Below are 15,706 nucleotides of genomic sequence, written 5' to 3'. Positions count from 1 at the left end.
CTGGGACAAGTAGCCCTTGAAGAAAAACTAAAAATATATTAGCAAAGACCAAGATCTGTTTGAAGTTCTATTTCTACTGGTTCTCTTCTTCCTAAGCCAACACAATTCCAAAGAGACATTTTTATTTCTAATGCAAAATAAATAGACTTTCAACAAAAAGCATCTTCCTTTCATGAGGTGTCCTGCAAGGATGTACTGGATGTCTCCTTGCCCATGGTTTCCATCTTGGTTTGACATCTGTGGGTAAAGGGCAGAGGGTGACATAATCTCTCCAGGCTTTTAACCAGTTAGGATCATTGATTGTCTGACAACAATTAGGACGCTGGGGTAGATGCCCCAGCCTGCAACTTCAAGGGCTCCCGAGTCATATCTAGCTGGCCCCCAGTTACTATTGGAGATGGAAGGAGAGGGCTTGTTCCAAATTAACTGGATGAACACTTGTCAAATGGGAGAGAAGAAAAAAGGGATAATCAGCCCTAGAAGGGCTCCAGTTTAATTCGAATTTCTAAAGGAGAAATTCCTTTCCCTTGCCTCATTTCTTCGGGATCTCTGTATAGTGCCATCTCTTAAACAGGGTGGATTCTACGTGGAGAATGACTACCTCCCTTGGCTCACTCCAATCCAAGTCTATTACTCTGGGCTCGGCTCAAGATCTTCAGGGCTGTCTCTACATCAAACTATGAGCTTGCTTCTCTATATTCTGTATTTTGCTAAGGCCCACACCCAAATCCAACAGAGGTACTTGCTTGTCAGAGGTACTCCCAGGTCCCCCCACCCATGCTAATTGACTACCATAGATCACCTTCCCTTCGTGAAAACACAGACAGGTGGCTCATCGCTCATAGAAACTCACTGAACTCCCTAGTGTAAAGAATTTAAATAAAAGCAACAGACTTCATTATTTAACAATTCTCATCATTATAGCATCCATTATAGGGTATACGGTGGTGGAGGGAGAGAGGTTCTGGGGACTAGCTGGGCACAGGTAAGTCAGTCTCCTATTCAACTAGTCAAACTGTAGTTAGAACAGGAACCCTACTGGAACAAACATCCCACACCCACCATAAGGAACTGGCTAGGTGGCATGAATTACGAATGGAGGAAAGAAAAGGAATGAGGGTGGAGGGTAGAAGGATGGGAAAGGAGAAAAGGAAGGAAAGAAACATTTCTTGATCATTTATTTACTTATGTGCCAGATATTTTCACATAAATTCTCTAATTTAGTTTCATCTTCTCAGCGTTACTTGTAAAGAAAGCATTGTTATTTTCATTTTATAATAAGAGGAAGTTAAACCTCAGAGAAGTGAAGAACTAGCTGAAGGTCACTCAGGTCAGTTACTGAATCAAAGACTATGAGAACAGGGGCTCCTTGATGAAGCTGTACTTCTAATCGGTGACCAGCCTCATTAGAAAGGTGCCTTACTTCCCCTTCAGACAAGAAGGCAAGTTATCAGACAAAACATTAGCTATGATTAGATTGCTTTGAGGTTTGTTTTAAACCCTACATTTGTTTGTTTGTTTATTTTGGGGGGAGGAAGTCTCTGAAAGAATACTCATTAATTTAAAAATCATGCCATTTTGCATTGTTCCAAAGAAAATGAAAGTGGTATAAATCTAACAAAACATGTACGGGATCTGTATCTGGAAAATTACAAAATTCTGAGGAATGACATGAGTCTTGATCTAAACTTCACACCTTATACAAAAATTATCTCAAGATGTATCACAGACTGAAATGTAAAATATAAAACTTTCGAAAAAAATCATAGGGGAAAGTCTTGGGTCCCTAGGGAAAGAGTTCAGCGACTGGATACTAATCAGATGATCCAGAAAAGGAAAAACTGAAAAATAGGACCTCATCAAAATGAAAAACTTGTGCTCTGAGAGAAACTTGTGAAGAGAATGAAAAGATGAGCTACAGAGTGGGAGAAAGTATTTGTAAGCCATATAGCTGTCAAAGGACTTGCCTCTAGAAAATCTAAAGATCTCTCAAAACTCAACAGTAAAAGAACAATGAGAAAACAGGCAAAAGACATGAAGAGACATTTCACTGAAGGGGATATACAGACGGCGAATAAGCACAACAAAAAGATGTTGAACCTCATTAGCCGTCAGAGAACTGCAAATTAAAACCACAATGAGATATCACTACCTGCCTATCAGAATGACTAAAATTTTAAAAAGTGACAGCATCCAAACAATGGTTAAGGATGTGGTAAAATTGGGTCACTCGTACACTGCTGGTGAGAACGTAAAATGGTATAGCCGCTATGGAAAACAGTCTGAAGTTTCTTAAAAAACTAAACATGCAACTATCATATGACCCAGCAAGTACATTCCTGGACATTTGTCCCAGAGAAATGAAGACTTATGCTCACACAAAAGCCTGTAGTGGAATGTTTATAGCAGCTTCATGCATGATAGCAGAAAACTGGAAACAACCCAAATGTCCCTCAATGAGTGAATGGCTAAATAAACTGTTATATACCATGGAATGCTACTTAGGACCAAAAAGGAACAAACTCTCCATATACACAACTTGAACGGATCTCAAGGGAATTACACTGAATGAAAACAATCCAATCTCAAGAGGTTATATACTATATGATTCCATTTATATAACATTCTTGAAATGACAAAATTATAGAGACGTAGAACAGATTAGTGCTTTCCAGGAGTTAGGTCGGTAGACAGAAGGGAGGTACAAAAGGGTAGCATGAGGGATCTTTGTAATGGAACTGTTCTGTGCCGTGGCAAATGTTCCAGAAATCTATACATGTTAAAATTGCATAGAACTAACTGTGAATACACACACACACACACATACACACACACACACACACATCAATTAGTGCTTGTAAAACTGGTGAAATCTGAATAAGGTAGGTGGTTTGTATGAATATCAATTTATTGGTTCTAATGTTGTACCAAAGTTATATGAGATGTTACCACTGGGGGAAACTGGGCGAAGGGTATATGGGATTTCTCTGTACTACTTCTTGCAACTGCATGTGAATCTACAATTACCTCAAAAAAAAATTTAATACCTTAAAAGTGATAACTGATCTGAATCAAGGCTAGAGGTATGCAATAGAAGGTCTTATAAAGCAGGGCTCCCCAACCCCCGGGCCGTGGGCCGGTACCAGTCCGTGGCCTGTTAGGAGTTGGGCCACACAGCAGGAGGTGTGCAGCGGGCAAGGGAGCGAGCGAAGCTTCACCTGCCGCTCCCCATCGCTCCCCATCGCTCACTTCACTGCCTGAAACCCCTGCGCCCTGATCGCTGGCATTACCATCTGAACCATCCCCCCTGCCGCCGTCAGTGGAAAAATTGACTTCCACGAAACAGGTCCCTGGTGCCAAAAAGGTTGGGGACCGCTGTTATAAAGCACTTTTCAGTATGAGTCTATGTGGGTTACTAATTAAATACGTGTGAGTTCCCAGAGTTTTGAATCAAAGGGAACCTATAATCTTTCAGATGGGTTACAGTGGGGAGGAAGAGCCCACACATCACAGACCCACATACCCACACACCCTCTCTGAGGTTCAGTTAAGTTCCCTATTTAAATAGCCATGAATGTAAAAGCTTGTTAGAGCCAAGGTGGCCACACAGGCAGAAGCAGATGGAGCCCCTCTCGAAATGTCCTCCTGTGGCTCACAGTCCCTGGAGGGGGCACACAGCTCAAGGTGGGATATTGCCAGACTGGAAAAAACCAATTTTTTCCTTCAATATTGTCCTTTTTTTTTTAACATCTTCATTGGAGTATAACTGCTTTACAACGGTGTGTTAGTTTCTGCTTTATAACAAAGTGAATCAGCTATACATATACATATATCCCCATATCCCCTCCCTCTTGCATCTCCCTCCCTCCCACCCTCCCTATCCCACCCCTCTAGCTGGTCACAAACCACAGAGCTGATCTCCCTGTGCTATACTGTCCTTTTATACACTGGCTGAACTCACGATTTTGGAAGAACTTACATACCAATCCACATGTGTCTGTTTGAGGAAAAGTGAATGTTTACAAACATCCACTGTCCCTGGATTCTGAGCCAAATTCAGTGTCAGCAAGGACATATCTTAACCGTCATGGGGAAAGCAGTCATCTTCCAGATGCCACAGCATAAATTCTGCCTCCAATTTTACCATCGTTACTACGAGCCCATTTCCCTGAAGGATCTTGGGAACTATAAACCCAATCGTCTCATTTAAACAATGAGGAAATCCAGGCCAGAGAGGGGAGTAATTCAGCAGGTTTTGGCAGAGCAAGATTGTGATGCAAGGTATGCAGCTACTAATCCAGGAATGGTGGTTTCCAAACTATTGAAGACTTCTCTAAACCTTCTGTTTGAATAACTGCAAAGAATTAGCAATTCAGCTATCAATGGTTATCGCTTATTTATCTCCCCCACCTCACACTCCCACCACCAGGAAGGAGACAAACACAGGCAGAGACCCTCTCCTTCCAAGATCCCCAGCTCTCCTTCCTCGTTTTACTCTCCGGCCACTTCTTGGGCTCCTTTATGGGCTCTTCTGCCCTGCTTTTGGTTCATTGCTAGTTCACTCTCAATCACAGTTGTATTTTGGGAAATCACCTATACACTATTAACTCTCAAATCTCAATCTCATTACAAACCTCTCCTGGAGTTCAAACTCACGTACCCAAACCTCTTGATGGACACCCCCTTCTAGATGGCACCAGAGGTACCCACAGCTCAGCAACCCTGAAATCCTTTCTCTCCACGTTAACCTGCTATTCTTCCTGCATCCTCTTAGTTACAGGAACCACCATCAGTGTCCTCCTGCTGGTCTCTCCTCTCTCCTTATTCGGCATCTCAATCTGTCATGATGTGCTGCTAACTTTACCTCCTCTCCATCTTTACTCCCAACTGCCCTAGCTCAAACCCTCATCATTTTATGCCTGGATTAATTCTTACAGCATCTCTTAACTGTTTTCCTTCTTTCTTCTCTTTAAATCTATCCTCCCAGGACTTCCCTGGTGGTCCAGTGGTAAAGAATCCGCCTTCCAATGCAGGGGATGTGTGTTCGATCCCTGGTCAGGGAACTAAGATCTCACATGTCGCGGGGCAACTAAGCCCACGCACCACAACTACTGAGCTCGCGTGCCTCAACGAGAGAGCCCGCGTGCCACAAACTACAGAGCCCACGCGCCCTGGAGCCTGCGTGCCACAACTAGAGAGAGAGAACCCACATGCCACAACTAGGGAGAAGCCCACACACCACGACGAAGAGCCCCCACCACAATGAAAAAACCTGTAGGCCTCAACGGAGACCCTGTGTGCTGCAACTAAGACCCGACGCAGCCAAAAACATAAATAAATAAAATAAAAAATTAGATAAATCTATCCTCCTTGCCATTGCCAACTTAATCTAGCCAAAATCAAAGTCTGCTCATATCACCATGTAAGACTCAAGACCCTTTAAAGTCTAACCTCCAGGAAGCCCTCCCTTCATTTTCAACCTCATAGTTTATGTTCCAGAAACATTCAAACTGCCTGTATCACCATTTCCCCCAGGCCCACGCACACGTTATTTTTCTCCTTGCTTTCTTCTGGCTGCTTGCTCTGCTTAGAACACCTCCTTTCTCTCATCATTTACTCCCTTTAACTTACTCAGCATCCATTAATGCTTTAAGATTCAATTGGGGCATTTCCAAGGAGCATTCCCTGCCCCCAATCTGGAGTCGTTTCCTACAAATACATCTTGCGCATCTTGGTTCACAGCACTTGCTGCACTAGGTTAAAATGTTAAAACTGTGTGATGTTATTCTCAGAGCTTTCTGAGAATCTGTTCCCGGTTTATAACCCTCAGTTTAGCTCAAATAAAATTCCCTTTTTTTAATCTTCTTAACTTGATAGTTAATTGAATTTTCATTGACATGAGAAAAAAAAATATTGGCCCAAAGTCTACCCCCAAATCTTGCTTGCTTTCTCCCTGTTGCCTCTGTCAGTTCCTCTTACAGACAAAGCAAGTGTAATTAACTGAGTTGCTGGTCATTTGTAGCTGGGTGCCTTGCCCTTGTGCAGAACTTTCATCTACAGTATGTGGCATTTAACACAAGTTCAGTGCTTACTGCTTGTCTGCTAGATGTCGTGACTCTTCCAGGAAGTTTGAATTAAGCACCACTTTTTTCAGCCTCCTCAGCCTTTTTATCTCCAAGTCTCATAAGAGGTTAAGTCCAACACTTTCTCAGTTTCTTGAATGTACTTGATCCCAGGAGCCTTGGTTAGTGTTATTAGCTACACCTCAACACCATGCAGCCCTCAGCACACACAAGATACAGAGGAGCTTTGGAGAGATCACACTGGCACACAATGATAAGGGGAGACTTGTACAGTACCAAACATTTCCTATAAAGCATCCTCGTCATTATTCGAGCTTGTCAAAACAAACCCCCATCCAGACAAATTTTTTTCATATTTCCTTTGAAAACAAAAATAGGTTTCCCTTTTTGTTCTTTCATCATTTTTTTCTCACTCATTTTCTAAAACAAGTCCAATTCACTTCCCACTTCCCCTTTCCTATTTATTTGAGTATGTGACCTGATTGGACAGGGAGGTGACCTAGAGGAAATCAGTGGTGGCTCGCAGAAAGAGTCCCAAATGGGAGAGAGAAGATGATCTTGCAAGAACATGGCTTTTATTATAAATTGTTCTCTTTGTAAGCTCTCTCTTTACAATGAAAAAAAAAATCATTTATTGATTGCCTTGAGAATTTGCGATTCAACGCACAATCTGATCATGCTCTGCTAGCCAGGCTTAGGTTCCTGGAAGAAAGAGAACAGGCAGAGAAGGGAAAAGCAGTAAAGTGGAATAACTCATCTGATGATCAAAGGAAGAGAAACTTGATTTTTAAAAAAATTAATTTATTTATTTTTGGCTGCACTGTGTCTTCGTGTCTGAGCGTGGGCTTTCTCTAGTTGCAGCGAGCGGGGGCTACTCTTTGTCGTGGTGCGCGGGCTTCCCATTGCAATGGCTTCTCTTGTTGCGGAGCACGGGCTCTAGGCGTGCAGGCTCAGTAGTTGTGGCGCAAGAGCTTAGTTGCTCCGCGGCACGTGGGATCTTCCCAGACCAGGGCTCGAACCCGTGTCCCCTGCATTGGCAGGAGGATTCTTAACCACTGCGCCACCAGGGAAGCCCGAGATACTTGATTTTTTAAAAAAGTGATGAATGTACGAATTCATTTACCTTATTTTTGACATTTATCTTGAAAAAGCAGCAGTTCTATAGGTTATAACAGACCCACCAATCACCCTGGGGGCAGGGAAGTCACCAGTCTGAACTGCCGGAGTTAACAGGCTTTTAACCCCAGAGGCTCACAGAAGTGAACCCAACACTAAATCACTCTGAGACCAAGAGCGAAATCCTCTGTGAAAAGTCATCTCCCTCCCGTCTGTCAGCTCTACTGCAGCTCCTTCAAGCCAGCCTGACACCCGCAGGCTCTACCCCTCAATGGCACAGCGACCTGGGGCCCATCTGGCTGGCGTCATCCCAACTCGCTCCCATCCCAGTTTTGTCTCCATCCTGTTCTTAAAAGAAGTCTCCAACTTCTTATGATTCTAATCTTCTCCTTTAGGTTTTTTGTTTTCTGTCAAGGACTTTGGTACAGTTTCCTCATCTGTGAAATGAGTATTATAGTAACAAGTTTCCAGGGTTGTTGTGGGACCTGATGATGATGACAATGATAAGAATAAGAATGATACTGACAAGTAACACTGATGGAGTGGTTTCTACAAGCCAGATACGAGGCTGACTATTACATGAATTAACACGTTTGATTCTCATAGCAACCCTAGGAAGTAAATATTTACCAAATGAAGAAATGGAGACACAGATAAGTAACCTACCAAAGGTTACATGACTAGAAAGAGGGGGGACTGACTATAGACCTGTGCTCACTACAATGTTAACTGCTCACGAGAGTAGGAGGGAAGGGAGCAATCCTATCCGTAACCCCAGCCCAAAAGTAGAGCAGGGAGGCCATTGAATGAGTTGGTCTAAAGTGGAGAGGGCTAAAGGTTAAGTTTGTGTGCGAGTCCTTGAGGGAGAATGGAAGTTCAAAGGATAGGACTAGGGTCCTAAAGTGGAAATGAGAATTTGATTTAGGGCTGGATGGAGGCAGGATAGGACAGAGAGCAAGCTGGCTCATCTCTGAAGCCACTCTGATTGCTTGGCCCCTGATGTCTTTTTTTTTTTTTTTAATTTTTAAAAACTTTTTTATTATGGAAAATTTCAAACATATACAAAAGTGGAAGGAGTAGTGTAATAAATCCCCATGAATCCATCAGTTAGCTTCAAAAATGATCAACACATGGCCAATCTCATCTCACCATGATGTCTTAATATGCTAGACAAATCTTTCCAGCTCATGGTTTTGTGTACCTGAGTTTCCACTGGTCCAAAATGTGACCCTCTATTCTTTGAGACGTCTCCAGGATGCTCCCAAATTAGTATTGCATCCGACTAATTTATTCTCAAAATGTGATGAAATTCCCCAGTGGTTTTTTACATGGCAGTAACTGACATAGAGAAACTATATTTTATGTATGTAGGTTAATCACCAAGTCTCTGGAACCCACCACAGAAAATGAAGTCCAAAATGCTGTTAGCTGTCAGGTATGACTTTGAATAAGAAAGATGAGAACCATAGAAAGTCACTGATGGAAGAGACCTACCTCAGTGTTCCCCACCTCATGTCACTTCCCACAGAGCCTCAGAGCCATCTCTCTAATGCCTTTCTCTCCATTTCATCTCTCAATTTGGAATCAACCAGAGACTCCCACAGGATTAGATCCAAACCCCTTTATGGGGCCACAGGCTTGTCATGACTTGGCCACTTATCTTCACCCACGGACTGCTGGCCTCACTCATTCACTCTTTCTCTTATCTGTTATATACCAGTAGGGCTAAGTGGCAAGCAACACCAGACCCAACCTTTGCCAGACCCAGTCTTACACACTAACGGAGGAAAGTGTGTCAGGCAAATAGATGTAAAGTTACAATTCGGATATGTGCCATGAAGGAGAAATGCAGTATTGTGGGAGTATATAATAAAATATTACTGGGTATGGACATCAGGGAAGGCTTCCCCAGCCAGGAGACACTTGAGCTGAGATCTGAAGGATGAAGGTGTTAACTAAGTGAAGTCAAAAAGGAAGACAGTCCAGGCAACAACAAGACCAGCAGCAGGAGAAAGCATGATAAGTAGAAGACTATCACTCTATCTCAAGAGCAAGGAGGGCATAGTAAGTGATTAGAGAGGGAATCAGAGAAACACTGGATTACTTTAAACCAGGGATGGGCTTTGGAAAGGGGTGTCAGGAGGGTAGAGATAATCACATTACCATTTAGAGATCATCCTGGCTGCAATGAGAAAACAAGATCAAAAGGAATCCAAGCAGACCAGAAAGTACATACAACTATAGCCCAGGAAAGAGATAACTGTATCTTGAATTAAAGTGATGTAAATGAGACGGTCAGAGAAAACTGTCAGTACATGATGATGGGCTGGATACGGGGTGGAGGGGAGACAAGGAGGTGTCATGGATGCCTTCTGGGTCTTTGGCTCCTACAGCAGGAAGGATGATGATGTCACACACAGAGACAGGTAACACTGGAACAAGACCAGGTGTGAAAGGAGGTGGGCAGGTTTCTATCGGCTGTTTTCTCTCCTGCCTCCGACAAAATCTCATTGTTTCCTTTTTTCACAGCAAGGTTTCTGAGCCTCCCATTTTGTGGTTCACAAATCAGTGGTGTGTTCACAGCTTCTCACAGATAAATGGTCTAGCATATATGCATGCTTAGTGCTTAGTTTAAGCCCTAAGGCTATTGTCTCTACTTCTAGGTTCCCCTTCCTGGGATGTCCTTCCTCACTGGTTAATTTCTTCTCGTCCTCTAAAACCCAGCATAGACATCCAAGTATCCTTCCTTATCCCAGGTACTCTTTTTCTTTTCTTTGTATTAATGACAAGCTCAATTTGAAATTTTCTATTCTGTGCCTTTGTGCAGGAGATGCTAAGCTCCTCACAATCAGAAATACGACATTGATTCATATTTGTACCCTCACCAGCTAGCACAGCATGAGACATAGAGTTGACGTACCACAACGTGCTTCTCATTTACAGATGAAGAAAACAGGAGGGATGCAGCAATGATGGGACTTTCTCAGAGTTACCTACGGGATGATGACAGAGTCAGGACTCGAACTCAGGTCTCCTTGCTCAAGAGCAGTCACCTCCCAGTACCTCACACTGTACTTCCTGCCTGTGGCTGCTACCCTGATGTAAGTTAAGGGCTGGAATCATTGCTGTTTGCTGTTGATGGGGCTGCTCATTAGTCCAAGATGTGAAGAATAGTTAGAGCCATGATCTGGGAATCAAGAAAATGAGAATTGTGAATTGCAACTCTCCAATGAGCTGGCCGTTCTGTTGTCAAATTATGAACCTTGTACCCCTTGGAGATTCTATAAAAGCTTGAATGAAGAAGATATTTGGCAAGTGGGAGAAAGGAAGCCGTGGATTTTTGCAGCAAATCATTTGTGTCTCATTGCACTTGCGAAATGAGGAAGGGAAGAAGAAAAACAATGTAACTGTGGTGGGGTCAGAGAGGTAATGGCCAATCCAGTTCTTTCAAAGGATTCCACTGGAAGCAAGACTTTGGCGGCATTGTTTCCTGGAATGAAGAGCTACAGAGTTAAAAGGGGCCCAAAATCCACAGAAGCCACATGTTGAGCTCCCACTAGTGCTGCTGTTGAAACTGCAGAGGGTAAAGGTTTTTCCTTCCCACACCCAGAAGAACCTTCCTTTTTTCCCCCTGTAGCTAAGCATGCATATATGCTAGGCCATTATACAGTAGTGAAAATTTGTCTTCCAAGGTATCCAGGTATAATTTTCAAAAACTTAAAAACATAATTCTCAGACAGATATATAGTGAGCACATGTTCAAGATATATTTAACTCACTAATAAGGAGACAGGCAAGATGGCAAAGCTGGTTCGAAGGCAGATACATGAAACTGATGCAACTATAGTCAGTTTAAAAAAAAAAAAAAAAGAATGCTGGCCTAAGACTGCTACATTAGATACAAAATTACATAATGTTCCACAGACCAATAAAACCATAGTCTTTGGAGTTATCTTCTTGCTGGACACAAATCATTTCCATCTCTACTGTCCAAAATCCATTTGTACTCTATCAGTTTCCTGCATGTTAACACCTAACTTTACCATGTCTAGACCCTAATCAATCATGAATAATAATCAAACAAAGTTACATTCCCATAGAGTGAGATAGGTCATGTTAGACACTGAAAGGACACATAGTTTTTGTTTTGCCTGGTTTCTAAGTTTTGGGTAAATTTTCTTAACAAAAGGTTTACAGGAAGGGAAATAATATATCCATCGGTATTCCAAGATACCCAAAGTATATCTTGAGTGACTAAGGGAAATTGCGATGGTAGAGGGGAGAAGAAGGAAAAAGGATCAGGCTCCAGAGATCGTTGTTTTAAAATCTTCTGCCTGGAGGCTTCTCCTCCGAAAGCAATCAACCCTGCCCTGAGCATTTTGACCTCAGATCTCTTGCTGATGAAGATTTGAATGATGCCCTTCTTCACATATCTCAGCTGCTGGCTAAGTGCTATAGATTGCAAAGTCATTTCATCAGGTTGGCTGGTTCAGTCATTCACTAAATTTTACTTCATTCATTTATTTATTCATTCATTCATGGCCAGGCACTGTGTTCAGTGCTGGAGACAAAGCCAAGGATAAAGGGACATAGTTACCGCTCTCATGGAATTCACATTCTGATGGTGGCTGAGATAAATAAGAAAAGAGAAAACAAATACACAAACTGTTAATGAATTGCAAGAGTGGTATCAATAAAGGAAGTAAATCACTTTCTGTGATGGAGAACAGTTAAGTGGGACCAGCTTTGGGTAGGCTGGTCATTGAGACCTCTCTGAAGAGGCAGCATTTCAACAGAGGCCTGAGAGGTGAGAAGGTGTCAGCCACTGAGCAGAGCCAGGGCAGGGGTGCTTCAGGCACTGGGAACCTCAAGTGCATAGGCCATGAGGCTGACGGGGGCCTTGCGTGTTCTGGAACCTGTCTGAAGTCCAGTGCGGGGGTGGGCAAAGTGGGGGGATGTGGGGTAAGTGAGGCAGAGAGTGACACAAGGAAAAAATGGAAAGGTGGACGGAGGCTGGACCATGAATGTCTCTGCAGGACGCAGTAAGAAATGCTGAATTTGTTCTAAAAACAACATAAATCCATTAAGTAGTTTTGCTCAGTGGAGCAACTCAATTTGTATCTAAAATTGCCATTCTAACTGCTACGCAGAGATTGGATTAGGGTGCTGGGGGTGTCAGGGAAGGCTTAAAATAGGAAGAGCATTTGGGATCTCACTGTGGTAGTCTAGGCAGGATATGATAAAAGCCATAAACCAACACAATGACTGTGGACATGATGAACAGTGGGTGATTTTGAGATGCACTTTGAAGGTAGGAGCACGGTGGGCCTTGCTGTGGAACATGGAAGATAAGAAAGCAGGGAAGCAAGAGTGACTCCCAGGCTTATGTAACAGTGCACAATAGCACCGTTTACTGAGATGGGTAAGATGGAGGGTAGGGGAAGGGTGGAAGGCAGGGCTGAGATGATTCGGGCAGGGAGTAATCAAGAATTCCACTTTGGACTAAGTTTCCAAGTTCAAGTGGAGTAGAACACATCCAGGTTGAGATGTCAAATAAGCAACTGGATGTAAGTCTGGAGCTCAAGTAGGAGGTCTGGGCTTGAGGTATCAGTTGAATCTCAGCATACACATGCTCTCTAAGTCTCTGAGAAGAGAGAGAATCCCCAAGTAAAATTGCGGAGAAACAAGCGGGCCCAGATCCGAGAGACATGTATTAATATGCAAGAGGTAAATAAACGGTGTAAAAGGTTCAGTATTTCCACGTCTCTCCTAACTTTTATTTGAATCACCCAGCCATAACATGATTTAGTCTGTTTCCACTGTGGAACATTCTTAGTCACTGCTGTCAATCTGATTTGTGAGTCACTAGATACAAAGACCGTCAGGTGATTTCAAGTCTGTATATCTTGGAAACGTTCTCTATCTCCCACTTGACATCCCTGAATTCCCAAGAAAATAACACGGATGGGCTTCCAAACATCTTTCTGGTACCCTCTTTCTTGTCCATCCACAGCTCTTCTGAAGGAAGCAGGTAGGGAGTGTGAAGAGCCAGGTCACAAGACCGGTGGGGAAACTATTCCTTACCTCTTCTTCTTCAAGTAGAATGAGCCGAACCACAACGATGTGAATTGCATTGCCAATGCTTGGGTTATGGAACAACCCGGTGACCTAGAGTCAGAAACGGAAAACCGTTAGGCTCACATGAACAGAGAACAGATAAATGCTGGAGGAGGGGAAGAAACAGAACTGTAATGTACTTGAAATAATTCCTTATCTTATAGATCAGGAATTTTTGGTGGAGTGCAAAGATGAGTGAGATACGGCCACGTGGGAAAGCAGGAAGCATTACAAGGCAAAACGGAAGCTTCAAATTAGGGGTCCTTAACTTTATTCCAATTCTAGCTCCAACTACCTTGAAGAAATCATGTTCTAGTTCTTTGTCTCAGTTTCCTCATTTGTGAACTTATATAAATCAGTGAGGAAAAAATCATACTAAAATGGTTGAGTCACTTGATAAGTAACTAGTAGAAAATGTACATGACACATTATAAGTTTTCCTAGGAGACATGTTTTTAAGAGAAAGAATAATTTGTCCTTAATTATCTAGGCATGGAATATATTTATAAATATAAATACAAATATATACATATATATATATATTAAAAGGACCAGGGAATTCCCTGGCAGTCCAGTGGTTAGGACTCTGCGCTTTCAGGGCCAAAGGCCCGGTTCAATCCCTGGTCGGGGCACTAAGATCCTGCAAGCTGTGCAGCCAAAAAAAAAAATTAAAAAAAAATTAAAAAATAAAGGGGGCTTCCCTGGTGGCGCAGTGGTTGAGAGTCTGCCTGCCGCTGCAGGTGACACGGGTTCGTGCCCCGGTCCGGGAAGATCCCACATGCCGCGGAGCGGCTGGGCCCGTGAGCCATGGCCGCTGAGCCTGCGCGTCCGGAGCCTGTGCTCCGCAACGGGAGAGGCCACAACAGTGAGAGGCCCGCGTACCGCTAAAAAAAAAAGAAAAAAAAAAAAGGGATCCAAAGAAGGTCTCTTATTTGGGGGATGGAGCACCTCTATTCACCAGCTGCCCTTGTCCCCACGTGGTCTGACGTACCATGTTCATGATGGTGAGGATATAGGACTCCACATTCTCGCTCCCATGGTACTCAATCATCTTCGTGTCGGCCACCACCAGGGTCTCCACCCACCTCTCCTTGCTGATGGAACGCCGAGAGAGGCTTCTGCCTGGCAGCTTGCTCCTCTCCCACTTCTCTCGCTGTAGCTCTTGCTTCTGGGAGGTGCCAAGACTGTCTAAACATTAACCAGAAGATAGGGGGTTCATTCTCTATCTCTCTCACATATTACTCACTTATGTTTATAAAGATGCAAGGCTGTAAGTTTAAGTTATATTTAATAATGCATGAATACAACGTTCTTATCTATTTGACTGGAATGGAAGAAGAGATCAGTTTAAATGAATATGACCCAGATAAGTGAAATTGGAATAGGACAGGGAGGTTCAAATATACTGCTCTGAAATAATTATTACCTGTTTCATTAAATAGGTCCCTCATTAAAAAGATATTATAATCAAGAATGGGAACTTTCTTCTCCTTCTCCAGCTCCTTCTCCTCTAAATTATTCAGGGCTTACTGAACGCAAGGCAGGGTACTTGACTTTAAAATGCTAAGTTGCAGGACTTCCCTGGTGGTCCAGTGGTTAGGACTCCACACTCTCAGTGCAGGGGGCCTGGGTTCCATCCCTGGTCAGGGAACTAGATCCCACATGCTGCAACTAAAGATCCTGCATGCGGCAAAGAAGATCCCACGTGCCTCAACTAAGACCCAGTGCAGCCAAATAAATAATTTTTTTTAAAAAAAAAAGCCAAGTTGTTTATCCTCATGAACATCTGAGGGGCCTACTGCTATCTCCGTCTTGCAAATGCAGAAACTGATGCTCAAAGTGGCTGGTTAAATAACTCCCCAAAGTCACACAGCCCATAACATCCATGGAAGATCCAGGATTTTCTATGCCCTAAAATCACGCATTTTCATATACACCACACTGCCTCCCACAGAGTAAATATGCATAAAACTGCAGAAATGTAAGCTGGAAAAGCTGCATGTGGTTCAGGATATCCTACTTCACGAAGGTATTTTTAAAAAGCTGGAAAAGATCTAGCAAAGCACAGTGAAACTCTCACGGTGACTCATAGGTTTAAGTATGGAAAAGACAATATATGAGGATCATAGTCTGGAAGGCAAAACCCAGAAGAGGCTATAGAATCATGAAGAGAATTAGAATCATTCTCAAACTCCCAGAAGTTTGAGAAGCACCTCCTTGAAACCTGAAAGAGGTCTATTTAAAACCAAAATAAGAATAAAGTGCTACTTCACACATTGGGAAGTTTAACCCAAGTGGTGGTCAAGTCTAAAAGGTTTCAGTGGGCTCAGAATGGTTTAGAGAGTTGACAAAAGATCAATTTACCAAAAGAGTAAATAAGGAAAGGAGCC

The 15,706-nt window shown here is 42.9% G+C and overlaps 1 protein-coding gene and 1 long non-coding RNA gene across 3 annotated transcripts in view; one reads left to right on the top strand and one right to left on the bottom strand.

Moving 5' to 3' along the window:
- The window catches only part of ADAMTS12 (ADAM metallopeptidase with thrombospondin type 1 motif 12), a 396,268-nt gene that overhangs the window by 162,649 nt on the left and 217,913 nt on the right, over nt 1-15,706 (bottom strand). For both annotated transcript variants that reach the window (XM_049707993.1, XM_049707992.1), the window contains exons 4-5: nt 14,308-14,504; nt 13,284-13,367 (exon numbers count right to left, since the gene is read on the bottom strand). In XM_049707993.1, coding sequence (XP_049563950.1) covers nt 13,284-13,367; nt 14,308-14,504 — 281 coding nt within the window. The remainder of the gene's footprint in view (nt 1-13,283; nt 13,368-14,307; nt 14,505-15,706) is intronic.
- LOC125964002 (uncharacterized) overlaps nt 1-15,706 on the top strand; it is a 234,804-nt gene that overhangs the window by 104,425 nt on the left and 114,673 nt on the right. The window lies entirely within an intron of this gene.

Source organism: Orcinus orca, chromosome 3 (genome assembly GCF_937001465.1).
Source record: "Orcinus orca chromosome 3, mOrcOrc1.1, whole genome shotgun sequence".
Taxonomy (NCBI): domain Eukaryota; kingdom Metazoa; phylum Chordata; class Mammalia; order Artiodactyla; family Delphinidae; genus Orcinus; species Orcinus orca.
The sequence above is the reverse complement of the archived record's forward strand: the minus strand, read 5'-3'. Positions and strand labels throughout refer to the sequence as shown.